Here is a 21,108-nt window from a genome sequence, read left to right as displayed (position 1 = left end):
ATATTAGTAAACAATGTTTATCTTAATGCTAATACTCGTACACTGGATTTTAAGTCGATCTGAGGCATTGGAAACTTCGTTTGAAAATATCAAAATAAATTCGAATTATAAACTACTTACAATGCTATGCAAACATTTAAATACAGTCCTATTCGTACTTAAGTTACATAACTGATATGTTAGATGTTACTTCAATAATCACCCGACTACGGCAACGCAAAAGGAGGGTTATGGTTTTTTTAAATTCATCATTATACCACTCGACAGTACAAGGCGATATCGATCACATATATACATGATACAGATCACATGTATACAGGCTACCCATGCCCGTTGTTTACTTTATCAAGTTTTCTCACACCGATTCGATTAGTGAATACAACTAGAATGGGTATTGAGGTAATGTGCAACAATTTATCATGGACAACCGACTCAAAACGCAGGCTCTAACACTCTCTAAGTTAATATAAACAATTTACAATATTTTAAATAAAGCCCCTATCCCTCTCCACTTAGCGCCGCTGAGCTCGTCGTACCTACCACCGTCGGGCGGCCGGCCCTCCAGTAGCTACGGAGCCCCCGCGCCCTCCTCCAGCTATGGCGCCCCTCCGCCCTCCTCCAGCTATGGCGCCCCGCCCTCGCCCAGCTACGGCGCCCCGGCGCCACGACCCTCCAGCACCTATGGAGCCCCCGCACCTAGACCATCGTCTAGCTACGGCGCTCCGGCCCCAAGGCCCTCTAGCAGCTATGGTGCCCCGGCACCCCGGCCGTCATCTAGCTACGGCGCCCCGGCCCCGAGGCCGTCCAGCAGTTACGGCGCCCCTCCGTCTTCCAGCTATGGTGCTCCCGCTCCGAAACCCTCAAACAGCTACGGCGCCCCCGCCCCTTCTTCTAGCTACGGCGCCCCCGCCCCGAAGCCCTCCAGCAGCTACGGAGCACCCGCCCCGTCTTCAAGCTACGGCGCGCCCGCGCGGCCTCCAGCGACCAGCTACGGCGTCCCCACCGGTCCTTCTTTCAACGCTCCGGCTCCTAGACCTTCCAGCAGCTATGGAGCTCCCGCACCTAAACCTTCCAGCAGCTACGGCGCTCCTGCCCCGTCGAGCTCCTACGGAGCCCCATCTCCTCCTTCAAGCTCTTACGGCGTCCCGGCCCAGCCCGCCCCAGTCCCGTCCAGCTCCTACGGCGCGCCTTCAAGCTCTTACGGTGCTCCGGCCCCGTCATCGACGTACGGCGCTCCCGGTGGCAGCAGCGGCGGCTTCAGTGGAAGCAGCAGCTTCGGCGGCAGCAGCGGTAGCTTCGGCGGCCATGGAAGCAGTGGCGGAAGCGGATTCGGCGGCAGCGGCTTCGGAGGCGGCAGCGGTTTTGGAAGCAGCGGACCTTCTTCAAGCTACGGTGCGCCCTCAGCACCTTCATCAAGCTACGGTGCCCCAGCGCAGACCCCGTCCAGCAGCTACGGAGCTCCGAGCTCTGGCGGCTTCTCCGGTGGACATTCCAGCGGTGGTTTCTCCTCCAGCGGCTCAAGCGGTTTCTCTTCTAGCGGCAGCGGCTACTCTTCGGGAGGTTCTGGTGGATTCGGTGGTTCATCAGGAGGCCACAGCTCAGGAGGCTATAGCTCGGGAGGCTCCGGTGGCTTCGGTGGTGGATCAGGTGGTTACTCCTCGGGCCCCGCCAGCGTACCTGACACCATCCAGCAGAGCTACGACTCCAACGGTGGCTACTCGTATTAAGCGGCGCGAATGTGCGAATCGTGCATCAATCAGTGCTGTGTGTGACGCTAGGCAGTCAAGTGTTACCTGATAATTAAAGTAGCGGCAAACTTGAAAAAACTTGCTAGGGATATAGTACATACAAGTACAGTCAGCAGATGAAAGCAGATAAGGTGTTCAAAATGTTCTTATTGTCTTAAAAAACAAACATAACATAAAATTTTGAACACCTCTACTGTTTGGCAGCTGTTATAATTTGTTGTCTGTATGTTGCGACAAGATTGCCGATTGCTTTAGAAAAAATCTTATGACATTAATATTATATACTTTAATATATTAAATACTTAACTTGACCATAGATAGCTAATAGAAGTATTAAGGCAGAAACCGAAACGAATACTGGAAATATGGCTAGCAGAATGACCAAAATATATACGTACTATTCTACTTCTAATATTAATTTTGTAAAACGAGGGCATTAATATTTGTGTGGGTGTCGTTGTTTTATAGGATGAATAAATGCTACCTATATGGTTTTAATTGTCTTAGTCTAAAGTCCGAAAATCAAAGTTCTTCCACTCAAATGAAAATGTCTATTTAATAAAGTAATTTTAGTCAAGATATCGGACTTTAGGCTCAGGCGTCGCCTTTCCTCGGCCGTGTCGAGTCGGTCGGAGTCTCTTCTCGTTATACTCACTGTGTATGTATCGTAGCAACGAAAAGTATTAATTATTTAATTTTAATAAGAAATTGTACAAAATTTAGTTTAAGTACAAAATATTTTGTAAAAATAAAGTTTTGTAAATAACTGGTTTTTTTTTACACCTTAATCGCATAATTTAGGGACATCTATTCTTATCTATACCTAACACATTTTCTAAAGTTTAGTAGCCGTCAGATGTCAGATACATGCCTGCATATGGGAGCGGAGGGTACATAACGCACAAATATATGAACACACCCCTATTATATTTGGGCGTCAAAGTGATAAATACATTTGGAAAAGAAAGCATATCTTAACTAAATACTTAATTACTTACCATCATTCACATGCCAACAATATTATGCTACACTACATAAATCTTCAATGCCGGCACTGGTGATTTTAATTTGAGTAATTAGGTATTAGGTATGTATATGTATAGGAGTTGTAATAATAAGTCAAAACCTCGACATACTATGTTTATTGCGCCGTACGGCGAGTCCACAACGGTACACATTTCACAGTTTCAATATTCAACAAGAACTAGGAATAAGTCAATAGTATATCTACAATCTAACAGTGGACCGATCGCTTCCTAACCTAAACGCGCCAAACTAACATAAGTAAAATATTTATATACTTCAATTTCATGATATGTATGTAGATTCAGTCATATATATATTTATATAGAAAGATATAGATATATTTTTTTATATATTGTTTTTCACTTAAACATGTACTTTGCCCAGTTTCTATCTGTGGAAACTTGTTATTGGCTCATTGTTTTTATGTTATACGCCTTATTGTAACTTTAGCTGTAAGTTTTCCTAACAAATAAAATAAAATAAAATAAATAAATAAAACTTGAAAAATAACGTGATGCAAAGTATCATAATAAATATTATAAAAACAATACACAACTTAAAAATCTTGCAATTTTATTAACCAACTTATTTCAAGTCAATTCATCATTAGAAATACAATAAACAAATAAAAAAATTGTTTGCTTATCGTTGTGACTTCAATTGTTCAATATTTGGCCACAACAATAAAATTTTAAACTGATAACAGGGGGGTTACCATGACGTGCTAAAGCCGTTCAGTTTAGGTTGAGAGAGAGGGACGGAGCTATGTAACTGCTATAGCTGTGTCCCTTTCTCTCAACCTAAACTGAACGTCTTTAGTACGTCATGGTAACCCCCCTGATCTGACCAATCAATTATATTTTTGGCCTTTTTTAAATTAGATAATAAGCCCTTTTATAAACATTTAGAATACTAAACTTTGATAACACTAAACTTTTATGCCGTTCAATAATAACTGAGTTTTGTAAATTTCAAGTCAATAATTACTTGATTAGATGTAATTTTAATAATGTAGTCTAGGGCATTATATCTCACATCTCATTGTTATTCAGACAAACCTTGTAAAAGTGAGCGAGTTTTGACCACAAAACAAAGTTACATCACCACCAAAGGCTAGTATTAGTTATCCAGCTTGATTGAACCATTCAAGAACATGAAAGGCAATGTTCGTAAAACTATTTATTGCTTCTCAGAATATTTCCTAGTATTTAAACTCAATTTGTCATTATTGAAGTCTAAATTGAAAGGCGACTTTCAGTTACATTATGTCGCCAAATTGTATTCATTGTTTTTGTATTCATTCGAAATCAATTAATAAATAATTTTATTTCGAATATGTATAAATATTTTCTTGTATAATATTCTCACTTAAATATATATGTTGCACTTCAATAATAAATGTTCTTAACTGGATATAATTCAAAATAAAATATGTCAATAAATATTTAATATCTGACATTTATGGTATAAATGTAATGAGAATTGACTACTGTAGTTAGAAAGCGCGGCCGAAGAACAACAACGATCCTATGTCTACTTACAATTACTGATATGTATCCGTCTCTAAAGTTAAGATATGTTCAATAAGTTAACATTAAGTCACATTTATTTGATATGTTTCGTGTCCAAGTCTTAGCAAACTCTATATATACCTACATATAGGCAGATGACTTGTATATCACATTAAAAATATACTTTGATATATTGCAACGCAGATCCTAAACTTCCATTATACTATGATATAGCTTTACAGCATATAATTTAGTAATAACAATAATTTAAAACAGATATATAGGATAGACTTTAGTGTCAAAGCGTGAACGAGTATAATAATTTGGACATTTGGTCGGTGGGGAGGGGACCAAGCCTATATTGAACACCGATACACACATAGTTAAAACGTATCCTACAGGGTCACACGTGTCCTGTGTTCAGGCACAGGCACTGATGTGTAGCCGGAAAGTTTACAAAACTACGAAAAATTTTCTCATAATTTTGTGTAGAAAATTTTCATTTCCAGAATTTCTATTTTGATTAAATTTTTGCGAAATATTTAGGAGAGCTCCGGGAGCACCGGTAACTTTTTGTAAACTTTCCGTGTCAGTGGAAACAAGGCCCTAGTGCGCTATATACCGTGCACACGTACAAATACAATGTGCAGATTTGAAACAAATATATCTGCACATACTTAAAGTTAGGCTTAAAGCCTACACTATATACCTTTCAATAAAATTCATTATTCCTAAGTTTCGTTTAGTTTACATTATGCATCTGAGTTAAATAAACATTTGGAAAATTCTGCAGCTTTGCTTCGATAAATGCTTTTAATACATATTTATAAAGTCTAGCACTAATTTCGTGAGAAGCAATAGAGATCTAAGCGATATAAAACAAATATTTACAAATAAAATTTCTACTAAGCTAACATTATAAAACAATAACATCTATATTGCGTCAATTTGTAATAAAAATAATATTGCATCGTTAATTTGCCTATACAGCGTTTTAGTTGACAATAATCTATGTGGGTATTTGAAATTGATACAATTTCATGAATACTGTTCGAACCAATTCATCGCCCACGCGCCACGCCACTACACTGCGGGTTATGTATCGCAATGTACGTTGAGGCCACTGCAAGTACATAGTCCAAATAGACCCACTACATATTTGACTAAATTACTGTATTTTAATACCATTATCGAATTTTGGTAATTAGAGGTTAAAAATTTAGTACCTACAATAAAATAATTACCATCCATCAAAGTTTCAAAATATATTAAATTTCAAAAATATTAGCAACTTTTACATCTCGATTCGCGACATTAATAAAAGATGCGTCATGTCCTCTTTGCTGAAGACGATTTAACAAAGTGTAACCGAGATTTCCTGAGGTACCATTATTCGAAAAAAAACGAACTATGAAAAAAATCTAATTACCTACTTATTTGTACTTACTTATACACAGACTCAAAAATTATTTTGCTACTACAGCCCCAAGTTACACTGCAATACCTATACCCGCCACTAAATGCACTCGCTTTAAAGCACGCAACACATATGTGCTCCCATCTCTACGTTAATTGACTTAAATAAGGAATCTTCTTTAATATAAATAATGTATACAATATCTCTCTAACAATTAAAGTTCATTTTGATATGTATGAGTTGCATTACACGCGATTTCGCGATACTAGCTTTAAGTATAAGTACATACAAACATACTGTATAGACTGCGATCGTATTACCATGGGAGGGCTTGCTCTGCCTGTCCCTAGGCTGATATCTTCAGCTTTCTCTCTTCGATCAAAATAAATCCTATCAGCATAGAAATATGCTATACTCTTCTTCGGTTAAAATTTTTCAGGCCATAAACTTCCGAAAACTTCCAGCCTAGGGTAGGCCAGGCCGATCTAAATGGTCTAAGTGCTGGCACTTACAACTATGTGAAAAACGTCGTTGGTTACAAAAGAATCGGAAGAAGACACGTCCTTGATTGAGCATCGTTCCAGTCAATATCGGGTGCTTTACGACACTCTGCAACTTTGTATTCCAAAGTACTACTAAAACACACTTTTTCCTCTGTTACATTTTTAATTTTTCTCTTTCTAACAAATAGCTTTTCTTTTCTATTTAAAATAAGGTTAGTTAAAATAATGTCATCAGTATAAATAATTAACTACACGTTCTGTCTTAAAGGGCGTCCGACCTTACACTGGAAAAAAAAATGTTAATTCTGGCTTATGTTTCTGTTGTTACTTCACAAATCGATTTACGATTAAATATGTATTCACGAGCGCTTTTACACGTCAATAAAGTAACAAGTAATAAATTAAATGATATACAATCAAACCACACTCTATCCATTCAAAGATTAATAATTCAGTTGCAGAGCCCCATATAACCATCCCATCCGTGCTTCTTTAGTAGAAGTATGCATCGTCTCAGAAAGCTGTCTGTTTGCCGAGCGGCTGCACGGGCGGGGGCGCCGAGCTCGAGCCGAAGAGGGGGGTGGGTCCGTCGTTGGGGTCGTCCAGGTCGTCATCGGGTTCCAGGGCCGGGTTGATGCGTCCGGCGCGCTCGTCCGGCCCGACCAGCGTGGACGCGGCGCCGTACAGCCGGCCCGGTACGCCGCCGAGTACGGACATCTGCTCGCCGGCTTCGGACGGCTCGTCCACACGGCCCATGTCCTCGGGGATGTTGACTACGCAGTTGAAGTAGTCGGACTCGGGACTGAGGTAGCCGGAGTTGAAGAGGAATCTGCGGAGGAGATGAGGTTGAAATATGGGCGTGGAAGGCTTCCACCGAGTTTAATTTTCCATACGAGTAGGACAATCTAAAACTGCTCTTCCGACTTAGAAGCACTTATGTTTTCAAAACAGTTTCCATCTTCCAATATTGACTATCATAACATATAAAGGTCGAATTTCTCTAACAACTATGCCAAAACTGGCCCTACGTGTAAATAAGAAATTTGTCAAATGCGTTCCCTTTTTTGACATAAATACGTACTGCACATTATGTCAAACATGGGGACCGATCCTCATCTTTCACTTATACACAAATATTACTCATTTAACAATGATAATTTCGCAATCCAAACATCAAAGTGTAATCTCCCCGTCTGATATTGAGCTATTAAGTTGTCATCTCGGATGGATAATGGTCCGGCTGCCGTCGTGACGCGCCGCTTACGTCACGGCGTCACGCGACGCACGTCACGACAGTGTCGTCACGACGGTTGCACCAAACCGTCTGTCATCGTTGAAAGGTTCGATTACATTTTATTGTGTGAGAAGACTGTTACTGTGAGTGATATAATTATGCCTATCATTTGCAATTAGAGCAACAATTAACCGTTTATCGTTGCTTTTCATTCTTCACCACCGCAGTTTAAGGCTTCAGTTGCCCTTTTAACTTTGAGTACGAGGTACTTGGATTAGCTGATAGTGTTGATGGCGGATGTAAGCTCTGGATACGAGTGATATACAAACGTTCTAATGGACTACAATTGTACAAAACCTAACCTAGATGAGTAAAAAAATTAAATTTTAATATTAAATATATATATATATATATATATATATATATATATATATATATATATATATATATATATATATATATATATATATATTAATATTTACAGGCCTCGGCTTATTTTCTACATACATAAAATAAATGAAAAAACCTTACGTTGGTTTTCTATTATTCCCCTTTATTAAATATTTCACTATCAATAAAGGATACTTTTTACCCATAAAGAGCCTGACAATTGGCATGAAATATAAAAAGGTACATTAATATTTCATTATTACGGGCCTTCAATCAAAAAAAAAAAGTAGGCATCCCTTGGAAAAATGTATTTCCTCGAATGTTAAAACTTTTGTCAGACATTGTCCTCTGTTGGTATAAAATTAGAAATTTATAAGCAATATACTTGTGTTTTTTGTATGTCTTGAAGTGCTTTGTGTGTTATAAAAATCTAAATGATGGTGCATTTAAGATGGTAGCTTTTTCTCCGGAAATTATAATTAATTAATTTCACATTTTTCTATTTTTGTTCACCTATTTTGAAGCTTTTCTAAACGTAAACTAAAACTAATGTAAACGTAAACTAAAACTAATGTAAACTAGTAGTCTTAGTAGTAGTATCACCCACTTTATATGAAATGTACCTATACTAAACTTGTCTAAAATGCTATACGCGCTACTTATAGCGAAAATTTCAAAACCCATGGCGTTTAAAATAGATTTAAATTGACGCAAGAAGATAAAAGCTCACAAACAAATCACGAGACCTTGAAGATAAACCACCATTCAGGACTAATCCCGCAATTTATCGCCCATAATATTAGAAGGGAATCGTGTATCGCTCTAATGTTTAATCAAAATTATCGGGCGATCAACCGTCGTGAGACGTTATATAAATTTTGAAAGGAGCATTACCAATTTAGCAGTAATTTGGTATACAGGAAAACGAAAGTATCTTTTATAAAATGGACGCGGTTTAACCTAAGTAGAAAGTTTCCTAACACTATGAAAGGTAACAATTTAAAGATGAACGGAGTTTTTATTGATAAAAATAACACACAATGGAACCTCGATAAAGGGAATTTCAAAAGAAACACAAAAAATAGTACAGAAAATAAAAGTAAAACATAATTAATTACCCAATAAGTTAATTCTTAAGTTAACCTAAATATTGTTGATACTTACCTAATTATTTTGATTTCTGTTTTAAAGTAAGCATAGCTGCCCTAGCTGGTGGTTCCCGGGGGGAAATCATTCGATCATTAAGTATTAAGTACGTTGTCTTTTAATGAATTTAAATTCATCAAGGCGAAACTGTAAATACAGTAAATATAGCATAAATACAATTTCGCCTTCTGTCAATTAAACTTTCGAAAAGATTCAAATTATAGAGGTCCCACCATATATATAATGATATGTTACTGCTTCTGTAGAAGGCTTCGAATACGTCGCTATTTCGATTACGCACGTAATATTATCGTGTCGTTTGCGATGATTGACTTGATGGCGTTCGAACGACAACACGTAATTCTTGAAGTTAAAAAACAAGTCATTTACTAGTTGTCTATCGTATTGTATTGTCTAATTTTGCGTGTGACCTGTCTTCTATATTTATTGACAGTGCAGTCTGACTGAAAAAGTAAGAGAAAACTGCAGAAGCGCCTAATGTATGGGTAATTATGGGTATCGGGTAGACGTTTCTTTCCTCTTTTGAAAAAAAAAACTAAAATGTATAAGTAAAACTCAAAAAGGGTTTTATTCCATTGGGTATACGAGTATGTAAAATATACTCATAATGAATGTCTCATTAAGCGTTTACAATTACGTCCATTAAGTACAAGAATATAAATACGAATAAGGAACGATAAATATCCCAAGCGGTTTCCTAAATTCAAAATAATTATTTGAAGGAAAAGGTCGAAATAATTTAATCATTCGTTGAATGGGTGCCCTCGGAGTCGGAAACTGTTAGTCCTTCGCTTTTCACGTTCCCTTTCGCCGGGTAATTTGTGTCAAAAACCCTTAGTCTGAATTTTAAATGCTTTAGTAAATAATTAGTCAAACTGTCGGGGAAAATAAACGTGAGTAAAAAGAATAAAATTAATGTTTTCAGAGTAGTTCAGCCCCAAACTTATTGCGAACGGTATATTTATTTTTTTCTTTTATGGTATGTTAGTCAATAATTTCATTCATTTGGGTTATGAATAATAAATTCATTAATGTAAATTCCATTGAAATGTGAAAAAAAAATTGAGCCATATTTACAACCTGAATAATTAAGTTCCATCTGAATTGTGTGCAAGGCTCGGAACCGGTTTATTTTTTACCGGTTAAAACCGGTTTATTTCAATTTTACTCCGAACTTTTTAAAGAACGCGAACGTTATGAGAACTTTATTTTAACCGAAATAAACCGGTTTATTTGACGAGCGGCGAGACGCACCTAAATACCTAAGTTCACGCAGCGAGTTTTTTGTTTGGTTAGAACAGTATTACCTATCATGCTGCGGAATAAACCGGTTTATTTGGTTCTAAACCGGTTAATCGAACGATACCTTTATGAAAGAGTTCTTCTAAAAACCGGTTTAAAAATAGCGGTTTTTCGAGCGAAAACGAAATTTAAAGGTTTGTCCGCAAGTACATGATAACGGTTTGAAAATTTAACCGGTATCCGAGCCCTGATTGTGTGTCCTCTTTTAATGGATTTACGTACAACTTCAAAGTGAGGGACGCTAATCGGACCCGGCCGTGCTTAATGTAAATTTGGTACATTATTACTATTCCCTTTCTAAAACACGCTAAATAAACAAGCCCGGAAGTAATTAATTGAAACAAAAAACCGTCACACCCTGAAACGGAAAATCCACATGCAATGTACTCGTTGTATAATTGTATGAAAACATTTTGTCAGAATAAGCATGTTATCTCGTCCTTTATCAGCCACAAAACATACTTACACACAGCCAAGATACGAGTATGAACGTCAATGGGAACAACTAATGCACCACAGACATGGTCCTAAAGGGCACAGGTGTTGCAGGAGAGTAATATCAAGGAGGTCAGTCCCAACGAGTTCTAGCTTCCTATCAGTTTTAATATATGATCACTGTATGCGCTAGGGACAGCCAGGATATGAACCCAAATGTGAACAGCGACAGCACCATAGCCATATTTTGATGGAAGGGGATCAAATGTTGCTCTCTCTCCGGAACCCATCCAGGGTAGTGAATCAGCGGGTCCAAGCCCACTATCTTCTTGCCACCCGTCAGCTTTAATAGGGCGATTACTTATGCTATGGTAATTTATGATAAATACTTACACAGAGAGCCAGGATATGAACGCCAACGTGAACAGCGACAGCACCATAGCCATGGTCCTGAAGGGGAACAGTTGTTGCTCCGTTTCCGGATCCCACCCAGGGTAGTGAATCAGCGGGTCCAACCCCAGCATCTTCTCGCCCCCAGTCAGCCGAACGAGTAGGGCCACTATGTACGCGGAGAGCGAGCCGTAGGTGTTGCAGTACTTCTTGAAGTGGACGACCATCAGCAGTTGCGGGAAGAGGATCACGTACACAAGGTCCGAGCACATCGACCTGCGGAAGAGAGGGCGGTGTAAGTGATTGATTGCAAGGTATTGGTGGTCAGTTTTGGTGCCGTGACCAGGATTTATTAACTTCATGTAAGATGTAATGTCGTTTTAAAATATACAAGAGTTATGATAATATCACGATCAAATTTATGATACTCGTAAAGCCACGGTATTCATGTCACACATCTAATTTTACACCACTCATTAAACGGTCCTACATCAGATCTGGGCCGAAAGATCCAGAAAAATGAGATCAAAATATTTCAGCTTCTCATTTTCAAGTTTCATAAAGTAGCTAATCCACGTAAGCTTGGCTTACAATGTCTTATAATTTTCTCTAACGAACGTTAATTTGCAACAAAAAGGTACGCTAATGACAATAGATTGCCGGAATGAAAACAGAGTGAGGAAAACGGAACTTTTGTGGCTCATACGTCGGCTGATTGAGCGATTATGCTCATATTAGAGTTTTTGTTTAATATAGTCCAAAGTTTCACAAACGAAAATAGAATATAACCAAATTATTCACGTGTGTTAATGATTTTATCTTTTTCGGAAAGTATTTCTTAGCAAAACGTTCCTTTTACATAATAATCTATACTTACAGGCGATTAGAGTATGTATGGAAAGAAAAGTCAATGAATATATAGGGCATTCTACGACTCTTCTATTTATTTCTGAACAAAATAAAATAAAAATTCAGCTGTCCATAATATACCTGAATGGGTTATGTAGAAGAAATATTTAGGTATTCAAAATATAAATGCATCGCGTTTGCACTCAGCGTTATTAAAAAGGTATCAATGAATCTTCACTCGCCTCCGGGACATTCATAGAATTAAAGGCGACCCTTCGCCGTTGGGAAATCGATATAATGTCCTAAAATACGATGCGATGTCACAACGATAAATGGATCCGCTCATGCGCGCCGTAAACACTATAATTAACCTTCGGGAGTCCTGTGTCAATACGAAACCTACAGACGGTCCAGAGCATGAATAAACTATCTAATAGATGGAAATGATGGGAATTTGAATGAGATGTTCTTATGGAATTATCAGTAAGGGTAGCAGAGATAGTGCTATTGTTTATCCTTGTTACAGTCTCAATTTTCGCCGCGGTCCCGGGTTCGAATCTGGGCATACTATATTTGTTCACATGTATGTATATAAATGTATATATTATATACATTATACAACATATAATAATATTTATTTATTTATTTATATTTTTATTTACGTGTTATGTTATATAATATATAACTTTTATTTTTGTTTACATTAACATAATATTATAAGATGTAGATGGTCATCGGTTGCACAATTTAATGTGCGGTTTGAAAATGGGATCGTATCAGGGTTAATGTTTGGACTAATGCGTCCTAACAATTACTGTGTCGCAATCAAGGTCTGGTGTGAGTTACTATAATCGTTAAGAATTACTGGCTTATGCGTGAACCTTTATTTTATTCATCAAATAATCTTAAGAGTCAGCTGAAACTTGGAAACTGGACCTTTTAACTTTGTCAATATTATTATTTTAATCGAAAAATAATCACTTTGAAACTCACATTAGCTGTTTTATAAATAATTTTAAGAACGAGTAAAAATATACAGACAGAATCCTAGTACGAGTAAGTAATATGAATTTAGAATTATCCTTTTGATATACAGGATGCCCGGTAATTAATGGACAACCTTTTAACCACCAAGAGGGCACCTTAAATTGGTCCAGAAAATCGACTTTAAGGTTTAGTAAAAGTCGCCTGGTTTTCGAGATTTTCACACTTTTTAAAATTTTAATACTACCTTAAATTTTAAAGAGTGTGAAAATCTCGAAACTAGACGACTTTTACTAAACCTTAAATTCGATTTTCTGGACCAATATAAGGTGCCCTCTTGGTGGTTAACAGGTTGTCCATTAATTACCGGGCACCCGGTATACGGTCCGATTTAAACAATTATTTTAAGATTTGATAGAAGATGCGATAGTTACTGATCTGAGATAAACACAGATTCTAATGTTATTAGCATTGTTCTAATCAGATTCGTATGCCAGACCGTATAAATACAGTAGGTATATTGCAATATTTTCATGTAAATATTTCCAAAAGTCATAGTCACACTTACCAGCGAATACAAATCATTCATTTGGTTTGGTTCAATTTGGTTTGGTTAACCTATATGTATTTATTTGATGTCATTTGGAGTCACCTTAATTAATTTAATAGACATCATAAGTGCCGACGCTAATAAAAGCTCTTCTGCAATAGTTTTCGCTCTGACTGTCGCAACTAAGTTAAACCGAAAGCGTCGCTTTTTTGGTCTAGTGCCGTAAAAGGTGCTAATTGACACTGCCCATTACGGTAACGGACTTAGTTTGAGGCAACGACGGAATACTAGAGTTACCTCGATTTAAAAATATTAGACTATTATGCACACGAATTACTAAAAAATGTATACTACTGTCTTTTTAACACGCTTTTATTAGGTCGTCGTGTATGTAACTATGTATGTAATGGAATCTAAGGAAGCTAATTTAACCATCTTCCAGGAGTCGTAGCGTAATGAAAATTGGCAGCTATATGTAGTTCCGATGACAATACAATAATATGGTACTGTTGAGCTGATCTGATGATGGAGTCGGAAGATATGAACTGGAACTACATGATGGAACATCGTATCATAGCTGTTTTTGGGTTTCTTAGAAAAGTCTTGTAATGAACTTTGACTACGATTAGGTTTCAAGGTCTGATGATGGAGCCGGAAGATATGAACTGGAACTACATGATGGAACATCGTATCATAGCTGTTTTTGGGCTTCTTAGGAAAGTCTTGTAATGAACTTTGACTACAATTAGGTTTCAAGGTCTGATGATGGAGCCGGAAGATATGAGCTGGAACTACATGATGGAACATCGTATCATAGCTGTTTTTGGGTTTCTTAGAAAAGTCTTGTAATGAACTTTGACTACGATTAGGTTTCAAGGTCTGATGATGGAGCCGGAAGATATGAACTGGAACTACATGATGGAACATCGTATCATAGCTGTTTTTGGGCTTCTTAGGAAAGTCTTGTAATGAACTTTGACTACAATTAGGTTTCAAGGTCTGATGATGGAGCCGGAAGATATGAGCTGGAACTACATGATGGAACATCGTATCATAGCTGTTTTTGGGCTTCTTAGAAAAGTCTTGTAATGAACTTTGACTACGATTAGGTTTCAAGGTCTGATGATCGAGCCGGAAGATATGAACTGGAACTACATGATGGAACATCGTATCATAGCTGTTTTTGGGCTTCTTAGAAAAGTCTTGTAATGAACTTTGACTACGATTAGGTTTCAAGGTCTGATGATGGAGCCGGAAGATATGAACTGGAACTACATGATGGAACATCGTATCATAGCTGTTTTTGGGCTTCTTAGAAAAGTCTTGTAATGAACTATGACTACGATTAGGTTTCAAGGCCTGATGATGGTGCCGGAAGATAAGAACAGAAAAAAAGGGGGGGGGGGGCTCGAGGGGGGAAGCATGAAAGAAAGATCAACGTAGTATTTAAAATAAGTTGGGTTAAGGTTTTCTTGTGATCCTTAAGAGTAAAGAAAAGGGGGCTCGGGGGCGCATGAAAGGAAGATCAACGTAGTATTTAGAATAAGTTGGGTTAGCGTTTTCTTGTGACCTTTAAGAGTAAACAAAGGGGGCTCGGGGGCGAAGCCCCCGCATGAAAGAAAGATCAACGTAGTATTTAAGATAAGTTGGGTTAGCGTTTTCTTGTGACCTTTAAGATCAAACAAAGGGGGCTCGGGGGCGAAGCCCCCGCACATAAAAGAAAATAAACGTTGTATTTAAAATAAGTTGGGTTAGGTTTTCTTGTTACCCTTAAGAGTAAACAAAGGGGGCTCGGGGGCGAAGCCCCCGCATAAAAGAAAGATTAACGTAGTATTTAAAATAAGTTGGGTTAGCGTTTTCTTGTGACCTTTCAGAGCAAACAAAGGGGCCCCCGGGGCGAAGCCCCCTTTAAGCATAAAAGAAAGATCAACGTTGTATTTAAAATAAGTTGGGTTAAGGTTTTCTTGTGATCCTTAAGAGTAAAGAAAAGGGGGGGGCTCGGGGGCGAAGCCCCCGCATGAAAGAAAGATCAACGTAGTATTTAGAATAAGTTGGGTTAGCGTTTTCTTGTGACCTTTAAGAGCAAACAAAGGGGGGCTCGGGGGCGAAGCCCCCGCATAAAAGAAAGAAAATCAACGTAGTATTTAAGATAAGTTGGGTTAGCGTTTTCTTGTGACCTTTAAGAGCAAACAAAGGGGGGCTCGGGGGCGAAGCCCCCCCCCCATATGAAAGAAAGATCAACGTAGTATTTAAGATAAGTTGGGTTAGCGTTTTCTTGTGACCTTTAAGAGCAAACAAAGGGGGCTCGGGGGCGAAGCCCCCGCATGAAAGAAAGATCAACGTAGTATTTAAAATAAGTTGGGTTAGCGTTTTCTTGTGACCTTTAAGAGCAAACAAAGGGGGGCTCGGGGGCGAAGCCCCCGCATGAAAGAAAGATCAACGTAGTATTTAAGATAAGTTGGGTTAGCGTTTTCTTGTGACCTTTAAGAGCAAACAAAGGGGGGCTCGGGGGCGAAGCCCCCTCTTAAAATAAAGATAAACGTTGTATTTAAAATAAGTTGGGTTAGGGTTTTCTTGTTACCCTTAAGAGTAACGAAAAGGGGGGCTCGGGGGCGAAGCCCCCGCATGAAAGAAAGATCAACGTAGTATTTAAGATAAGTTGGGTTAGCGTTTTCTTGTGACCTTTAAGAGCAAACAAAGGGGGGCTCGGGGGGCGAAGCCCCCTGCTTAAAATAAAGATAAAAGTTGTATTTAAAATAAGTTGGGTTAGCGTTTTCTTGTGACCTTTAAGAGCAAACAAAGGGGGCTCGGGGGCGAAGCCCCCCGTATGAAAGAAAGATCAACGTAGTATTTAAGATAAGTTGGGTTAGCGTTTTCTTGTGACCTTTAAGAGCAAACAAAGGGGGGCTCGGGGGCGAAGCCCCCCGCTTAAAATAAAGATAAACGTTGTATTTAAAATAAGTTGGGTTAGGTTTTCTTGTTACCCTTAAGAGTAACGAAAAGGGGGGCTCGGGGGCGAAGCCCCCGCATGAAAGAAAGATCAACGTAGTATTTAAGATAAGTTGGGTTAGCGTTTTCTTGTGACCTTTAAGAGCAAACAAAGGGGGGCTCGGGGGGCGAAGCCCCCCGCATAAAAGAAAGATAAACGTTGTATTTAAAATAAGTTGGGTTAGCGTTTTCTTGTGACCTTTAAGAGCAAACAAAGGGGGGCTCGGGGGGCGAAGCCCCCGCATAAAAGAAAGATTAACGTAGTATTTAAAATAAGTTGGGTTAGCGTTTTCTTGTGACCTTTCAGAGCAAACAAAGGGGGGCTCGGGGGCGAAGCCCCCGCATAAAAGAAAGATCAACGTTGTATTTAAAATAAGTTGGGTTAAGGTTTTCTTGTGATCCTTAAGAGTAAAGAAAAGGGGGCCCGGGGCGGAGCCCCCGCATGAAAGAAAGATCAACGTAGTATTTAGAATAAGTTGGGTTAGCGTTTTCTTGTGACCTTTAAGAGCAAACATAGGGGGGCTCGGGGGGCGAAGCCCCCCGCATGAAAGAAAGATCAACGTAGTATTTAAGATAAGTTGGGTTAGCGTTTTCTTGTGACCTTTAAGAGCAAACAAAGGGGGCTCGGGGGCGAAGCCCCCGTATGAAAGAAAGATCAACGTAGTATTTAAGATAAGTTGGGTTAGCGTTTTCTTGTGACCTTTAAGAGCAAACAAAGGGGGGCTCGGGGGCGAAGCCCCCGCATAAAAGAAAGATCAACGTTGTATTTAAAATAAGTTGGGTTAGCGTTTTCTTGTGACCTTTAAGAGCAAACAAAGGGGGCTCGGGGGCGAAGCCCCCATAATAAAAAAAGATTAACGTAGTATTTAAAATAAGTTGGGTTAGCGTTTTCTTGTGACCTTTCAGAGCAAACAAAGGGGGCTCGGGGGCGAAGCCCCCGCATAAAAGAAAGATCAACGTTGTATTTAAAATAAGTTGGGTTAAGGTTTTCTTGTGATCCTTAAGAGTAAAGAAAAGGGGGCCCGGGGCGGAGCCCCCGCATGAAAGAAAGATCAACGTAGTATTTAGAATAAGTTGGGTTAGCGTTTTCTTGTGACCTTTAAGAGCAAACATAGGGGGGCTCGGGGGGCGAAGCCCCCGCATGAAAGAAAGATCAACGTAGTATTTAAGATAAGTTGGGTTAGCGTTTTCTTGTGACCTTTAAGAGCAAACAAAGGGGGCTCGGGGGCGAAGCCCCCGTATGAAAGAAAGATCAACGTAGTATTTAAGATAAGTTGGGTTAGCGTTTTCTTGTGACCTTTAAGAGCAAACAAAGGGGGGCTCGGGGGCGAAGCCCCCGCATGAAAGAAAGATCAACGTAGTATTTAAGATAAGTTGGGTTAGCGTTTTCTTGTGACCTTTAAGAGCAAACAAAGGGGGCTCGGGGGCGAAGCCCCCGTATGAAAGAAAGATCAACGTAGTATTTAAGATAAGTTGGGTTAGCGTTTTCTTGTGACCTTTAAGAGCAAACAAAGGGGGGCTCGGGGGCGAAGCCCCCTCTTAAAATAAAGATAAACGTTGTATTTAAAATAAGTTGGGTTAGGGTTTTCTTGTTACCCTTAAGAGTAACGAAAAGGGGGCTCGGGGGCGAAGCCCCCGCATGAAAGAAAGATCAACGTAGTATTTAAGATAAGTTGGGTTAGCGTTTTCTTGTGACCTTTAAGAGCAAACAAAGGGGGCTCGGGGGCGAAGCCCCCGCTTAAAATAAAGATAAAAGTTGTATTTAAAATAAGTTGGGTTAGGGTTTTCTTGTTACCCTTAAGAGTAACGAAAAGGGGGGCTCGGGGGGCGAAGCCCCCCGCATAAAAGAAAGATTAACGTAGTATTTAAAATGAGTTGGGTTAGCGTTTTCTTGTGACCTTTCAGAGCAAACAAAGGGGGGCTCGGGGGGCGAAGCCCCCCGCATAAAAGAAAGATCAACGTTGTATTTAAAATAAGTTGGGTTAAGGTTTTCTTGTGATCCTTAAGAGTAAAGAAAAGGGGGGCTCGGGGGGCGAAGCCCCCCGCATAAAAGAAAGATCAACGTTGTATTTAAAATAAGTTGGGTAATGGTTTTCCTGTGACCCTTAAGAGCAAATAAAGGGGGGCTCGCCAGAAAAGAAATACTTAAATTTTGTTTGAATTAGTTGAAATGTGACAATATTTTCTAATCGAGTCAAACAAAATCCCACTAGCTGAGAGCTTCAAAACAATGTATGGCGAAAGTATGTCTCTCTAATGTCTTCAAAAAGTCCGCGATGGCACATGTCTATATTGTCTATCTTTTACGGATAACTTACTAGGTATAAACATTTTTATGATAATACCGTAATAAGAAGGTAGCCGCTAGTTATTATTAAGTAGCAACTAGCAATAAGTACACGTTAAGCCACAAATGGCATGTAAAATCCGCCTACTTGAAATAAATTTATGTATAAATGTTAAAAGTATTTCATTATTAATGACTAAAAAGTATAAAATAAATTAATAGTTTAAAAAACACTATAAAACACGCTTTTCTAAATGCACGTAAAAGCCAAAAATAAATTATGGATCGTTCAAGTTGTCTCTATTTGTGAGCTGAAGTTTAAAAACTATGTGCTTTTAATTATAATATTTGATTGTAAAAGCGTGGGGCGCTGGAACAGGAAAGACTTTCTTGTAAACAAATACTAATCCGAACTTCCTGGCGAATGAAGTTGCATAAGAACATAACGTTTACATATGCCGCCTAAGGGTTACCAAAGAGAACCAAAGATATCTCGTCCACGAGCAAGAACTCTGCATCCTGTCACTGTAGACACTTTCCCCTTTTGTACTTTGATTACCGGAAAAAAGCGGCGTTCTAAGTGTCGGTGACTGTCGACTCTCCTCGCTACTAGCGCATATTTTGTCTGAGTTCGACAAACTGGTACCTACTTTGAACACTGACTTTTAATTGATTTGACTGTTTAATGTAGAACCTACTAGTCATGCTGCAACTCCAGTTAGCGCTTCAATCTGTGTAACCTCCTTCCCGTAACATAGCATAATTTGATTTATCAGCAAGTTATACAAAAAGTCTTTCCTGTTCCAGCGCCCCACGCTTTTACAATCAAATATTATAATTAAAAGCACATAGTTTTTAAACTTCAGCTCACAAATAGAGACAACTTGAACGATCCATAATTTATTTTTGGCTTTTACGTGCATTTAGAAAAGCGTGTTTTATAGTGTTTTTTAAACTATTAATTTATTTGAAATTGGAACTTGTAGATTGTTTCATACAAATTTTCTTTCCTTTGTTTAATATTTTAATAATTGGACGATCTGATTTTCTAAATATGTGAATCATTTCTACCTGAAGATTAAGTGAGATATTGGGCTATTTTAGGGTTTTTCAAAAACACCAGTTTTAACTGTTATGAGAACTTTGATCCACTTATAATTTCTGAAATACTAGATATAAAGTCTCATTAAGGTCATTATAAGGTCCGTGAAACCACGAATTTTTCAATTTAAATATTAACTTAGTGCTCTTTTGTATATTATATGTATCGTTGTCTAAATACCCACAACACAAGCCTTCTTGAGCTTACCGTGGGACTCGGTCAATCTGTGTAAGAACGTCCTATAATATTTATTTATTTATTATTTATTTATTTTAGTCATCTATCGAGAATCCCTTGGATACAAACCTTAACCTTACACCCCTCTTTCTATGCCGAAGCTAAAAAAGTTCATTCTTGAATCATAATAGGAAAACCGAGATGCACAAAGCTAAACATCCAATTAGAGATCTTTTTATAGCTGTTTCCGGAATACGAGATGAAAAGGGGTAAAATGCGGGAAGAGGGTGGAGGGTGATCGAATTCCAATTAACGAGCCCCACTGACTACATCCGGTTTTGCATGCACGGGGATTGTCTATTATTTGCTCAGAGATTAAACAGTAAAATTGCAGATTTAGGTACTGTGCATTCAACGATAAACATGTTACATTTTTCCTTTTATTTCAATGAAATATGGTGCAAAATGGCATGTGTAATAACGTAATCACGACTGTAGATTTTCATTCCGCTGCCACGTCGCGTTGCTTGGCTGAAAATCTTGTTTGCGATTTGCGAAATTCTTCGCGCTTTCGAGCTTAACGTTCCATTACATTTTAAAATGACTAGAGCGTAGGGATTTTATTAAGGATTTTCTTTATAAAGCTCTTTAGAGGGATTTTCACTTAAAACTCATGTTTTACCAGGATACAAGTTTATTAAATCAAAAATACTTTGAGATTCAAATAAACAGGATTTCCACTGTACAACGAAATGTAAAGAGTATTATTTAACCCATGTAAATTAAAATCTGAACAAATAGCACGGCTAATGAACAACATATTTCGCCGCGTCACGCAAACGTAATTTATAAAGGTACAAAACCTTTGCAAAATTATCCATACTAATATCATAAATGGGAAAGTGTGTGTATCTGTTTGTTTGTCCGTCTTTCACGGCAAAACGGAGCGGAGAATTGACGTGATTTTTTAAGTGGAGATAGTTGAAAGGATGAAGAGTGACATAGGCTACTTTCTGTCTCTTTCTAACGCGAGCGAAGCCGCGGGCAA

The 21,108-nt window shown here is 38.5% G+C and overlaps 2 protein-coding genes across 3 annotated transcripts in view; one reads left to right on the top strand and one right to left on the bottom strand.

The window, feature by feature from the left end:
* LOC125236179 (pro-resilin) overlaps positions 1 to 2,514 on the top strand; it is a 30,784-nt gene extending 28,270 nt beyond the window's left edge. Inside the window, exon 4 of the mRNA XM_048142899.1 lies at positions 517 to 2,514. Within this exon, the coding sequence (XP_047998856.1) occupies positions 517 to 1,727 (1,211 nt within the window). The 3' untranslated portion in view covers positions 1,728 to 2,514. The remainder of the gene's footprint in view (positions 1 to 516) is intronic.
* Positions 2,515 to 2,874: 360 nt separating this feature from the next.
* LOC125236164 (high-affinity choline transporter 1) overlaps positions 2,875 to 21,108 on the bottom strand; it is an 88,090-nt gene continuing 69,856 nt past the window's right edge. Inside the window, exons 9-10 of one of the 2 annotated variants that reach the window (XM_048142888.1) lie at positions 11,124 to 11,399; positions 2,875 to 7,031 (exon numbers count right to left, since the gene is read on the bottom strand). In XM_048142888.1, the coding sequence (XP_047998845.1) occupies positions 6,719 to 7,031; positions 11,124 to 11,399 (589 nt within the window). In that variant the 3' untranslated portion in view covers positions 2,875 to 6,718. Of the gene's footprint in view, positions 7,035 to 11,123; positions 11,400 to 21,108 lie in introns of both variants that reach the window. The other variant, XM_048142879.1, reaches the window with a different exon arrangement.

Source organism: Leguminivora glycinivorella, chromosome 2 (genome assembly GCF_023078275.1).
Source record: "Leguminivora glycinivorella isolate SPB_JAAS2020 chromosome 2, LegGlyc_1.1, whole genome shotgun sequence".
In the NCBI taxonomy this organism is placed as follows: domain Eukaryota; kingdom Metazoa; phylum Arthropoda; class Insecta; order Lepidoptera; family Tortricidae; genus Leguminivora; species Leguminivora glycinivorella.
The sequence above is the reverse complement of the archived record's forward strand: the minus strand, read 5'-3'. Positions and strand labels throughout refer to the sequence as shown.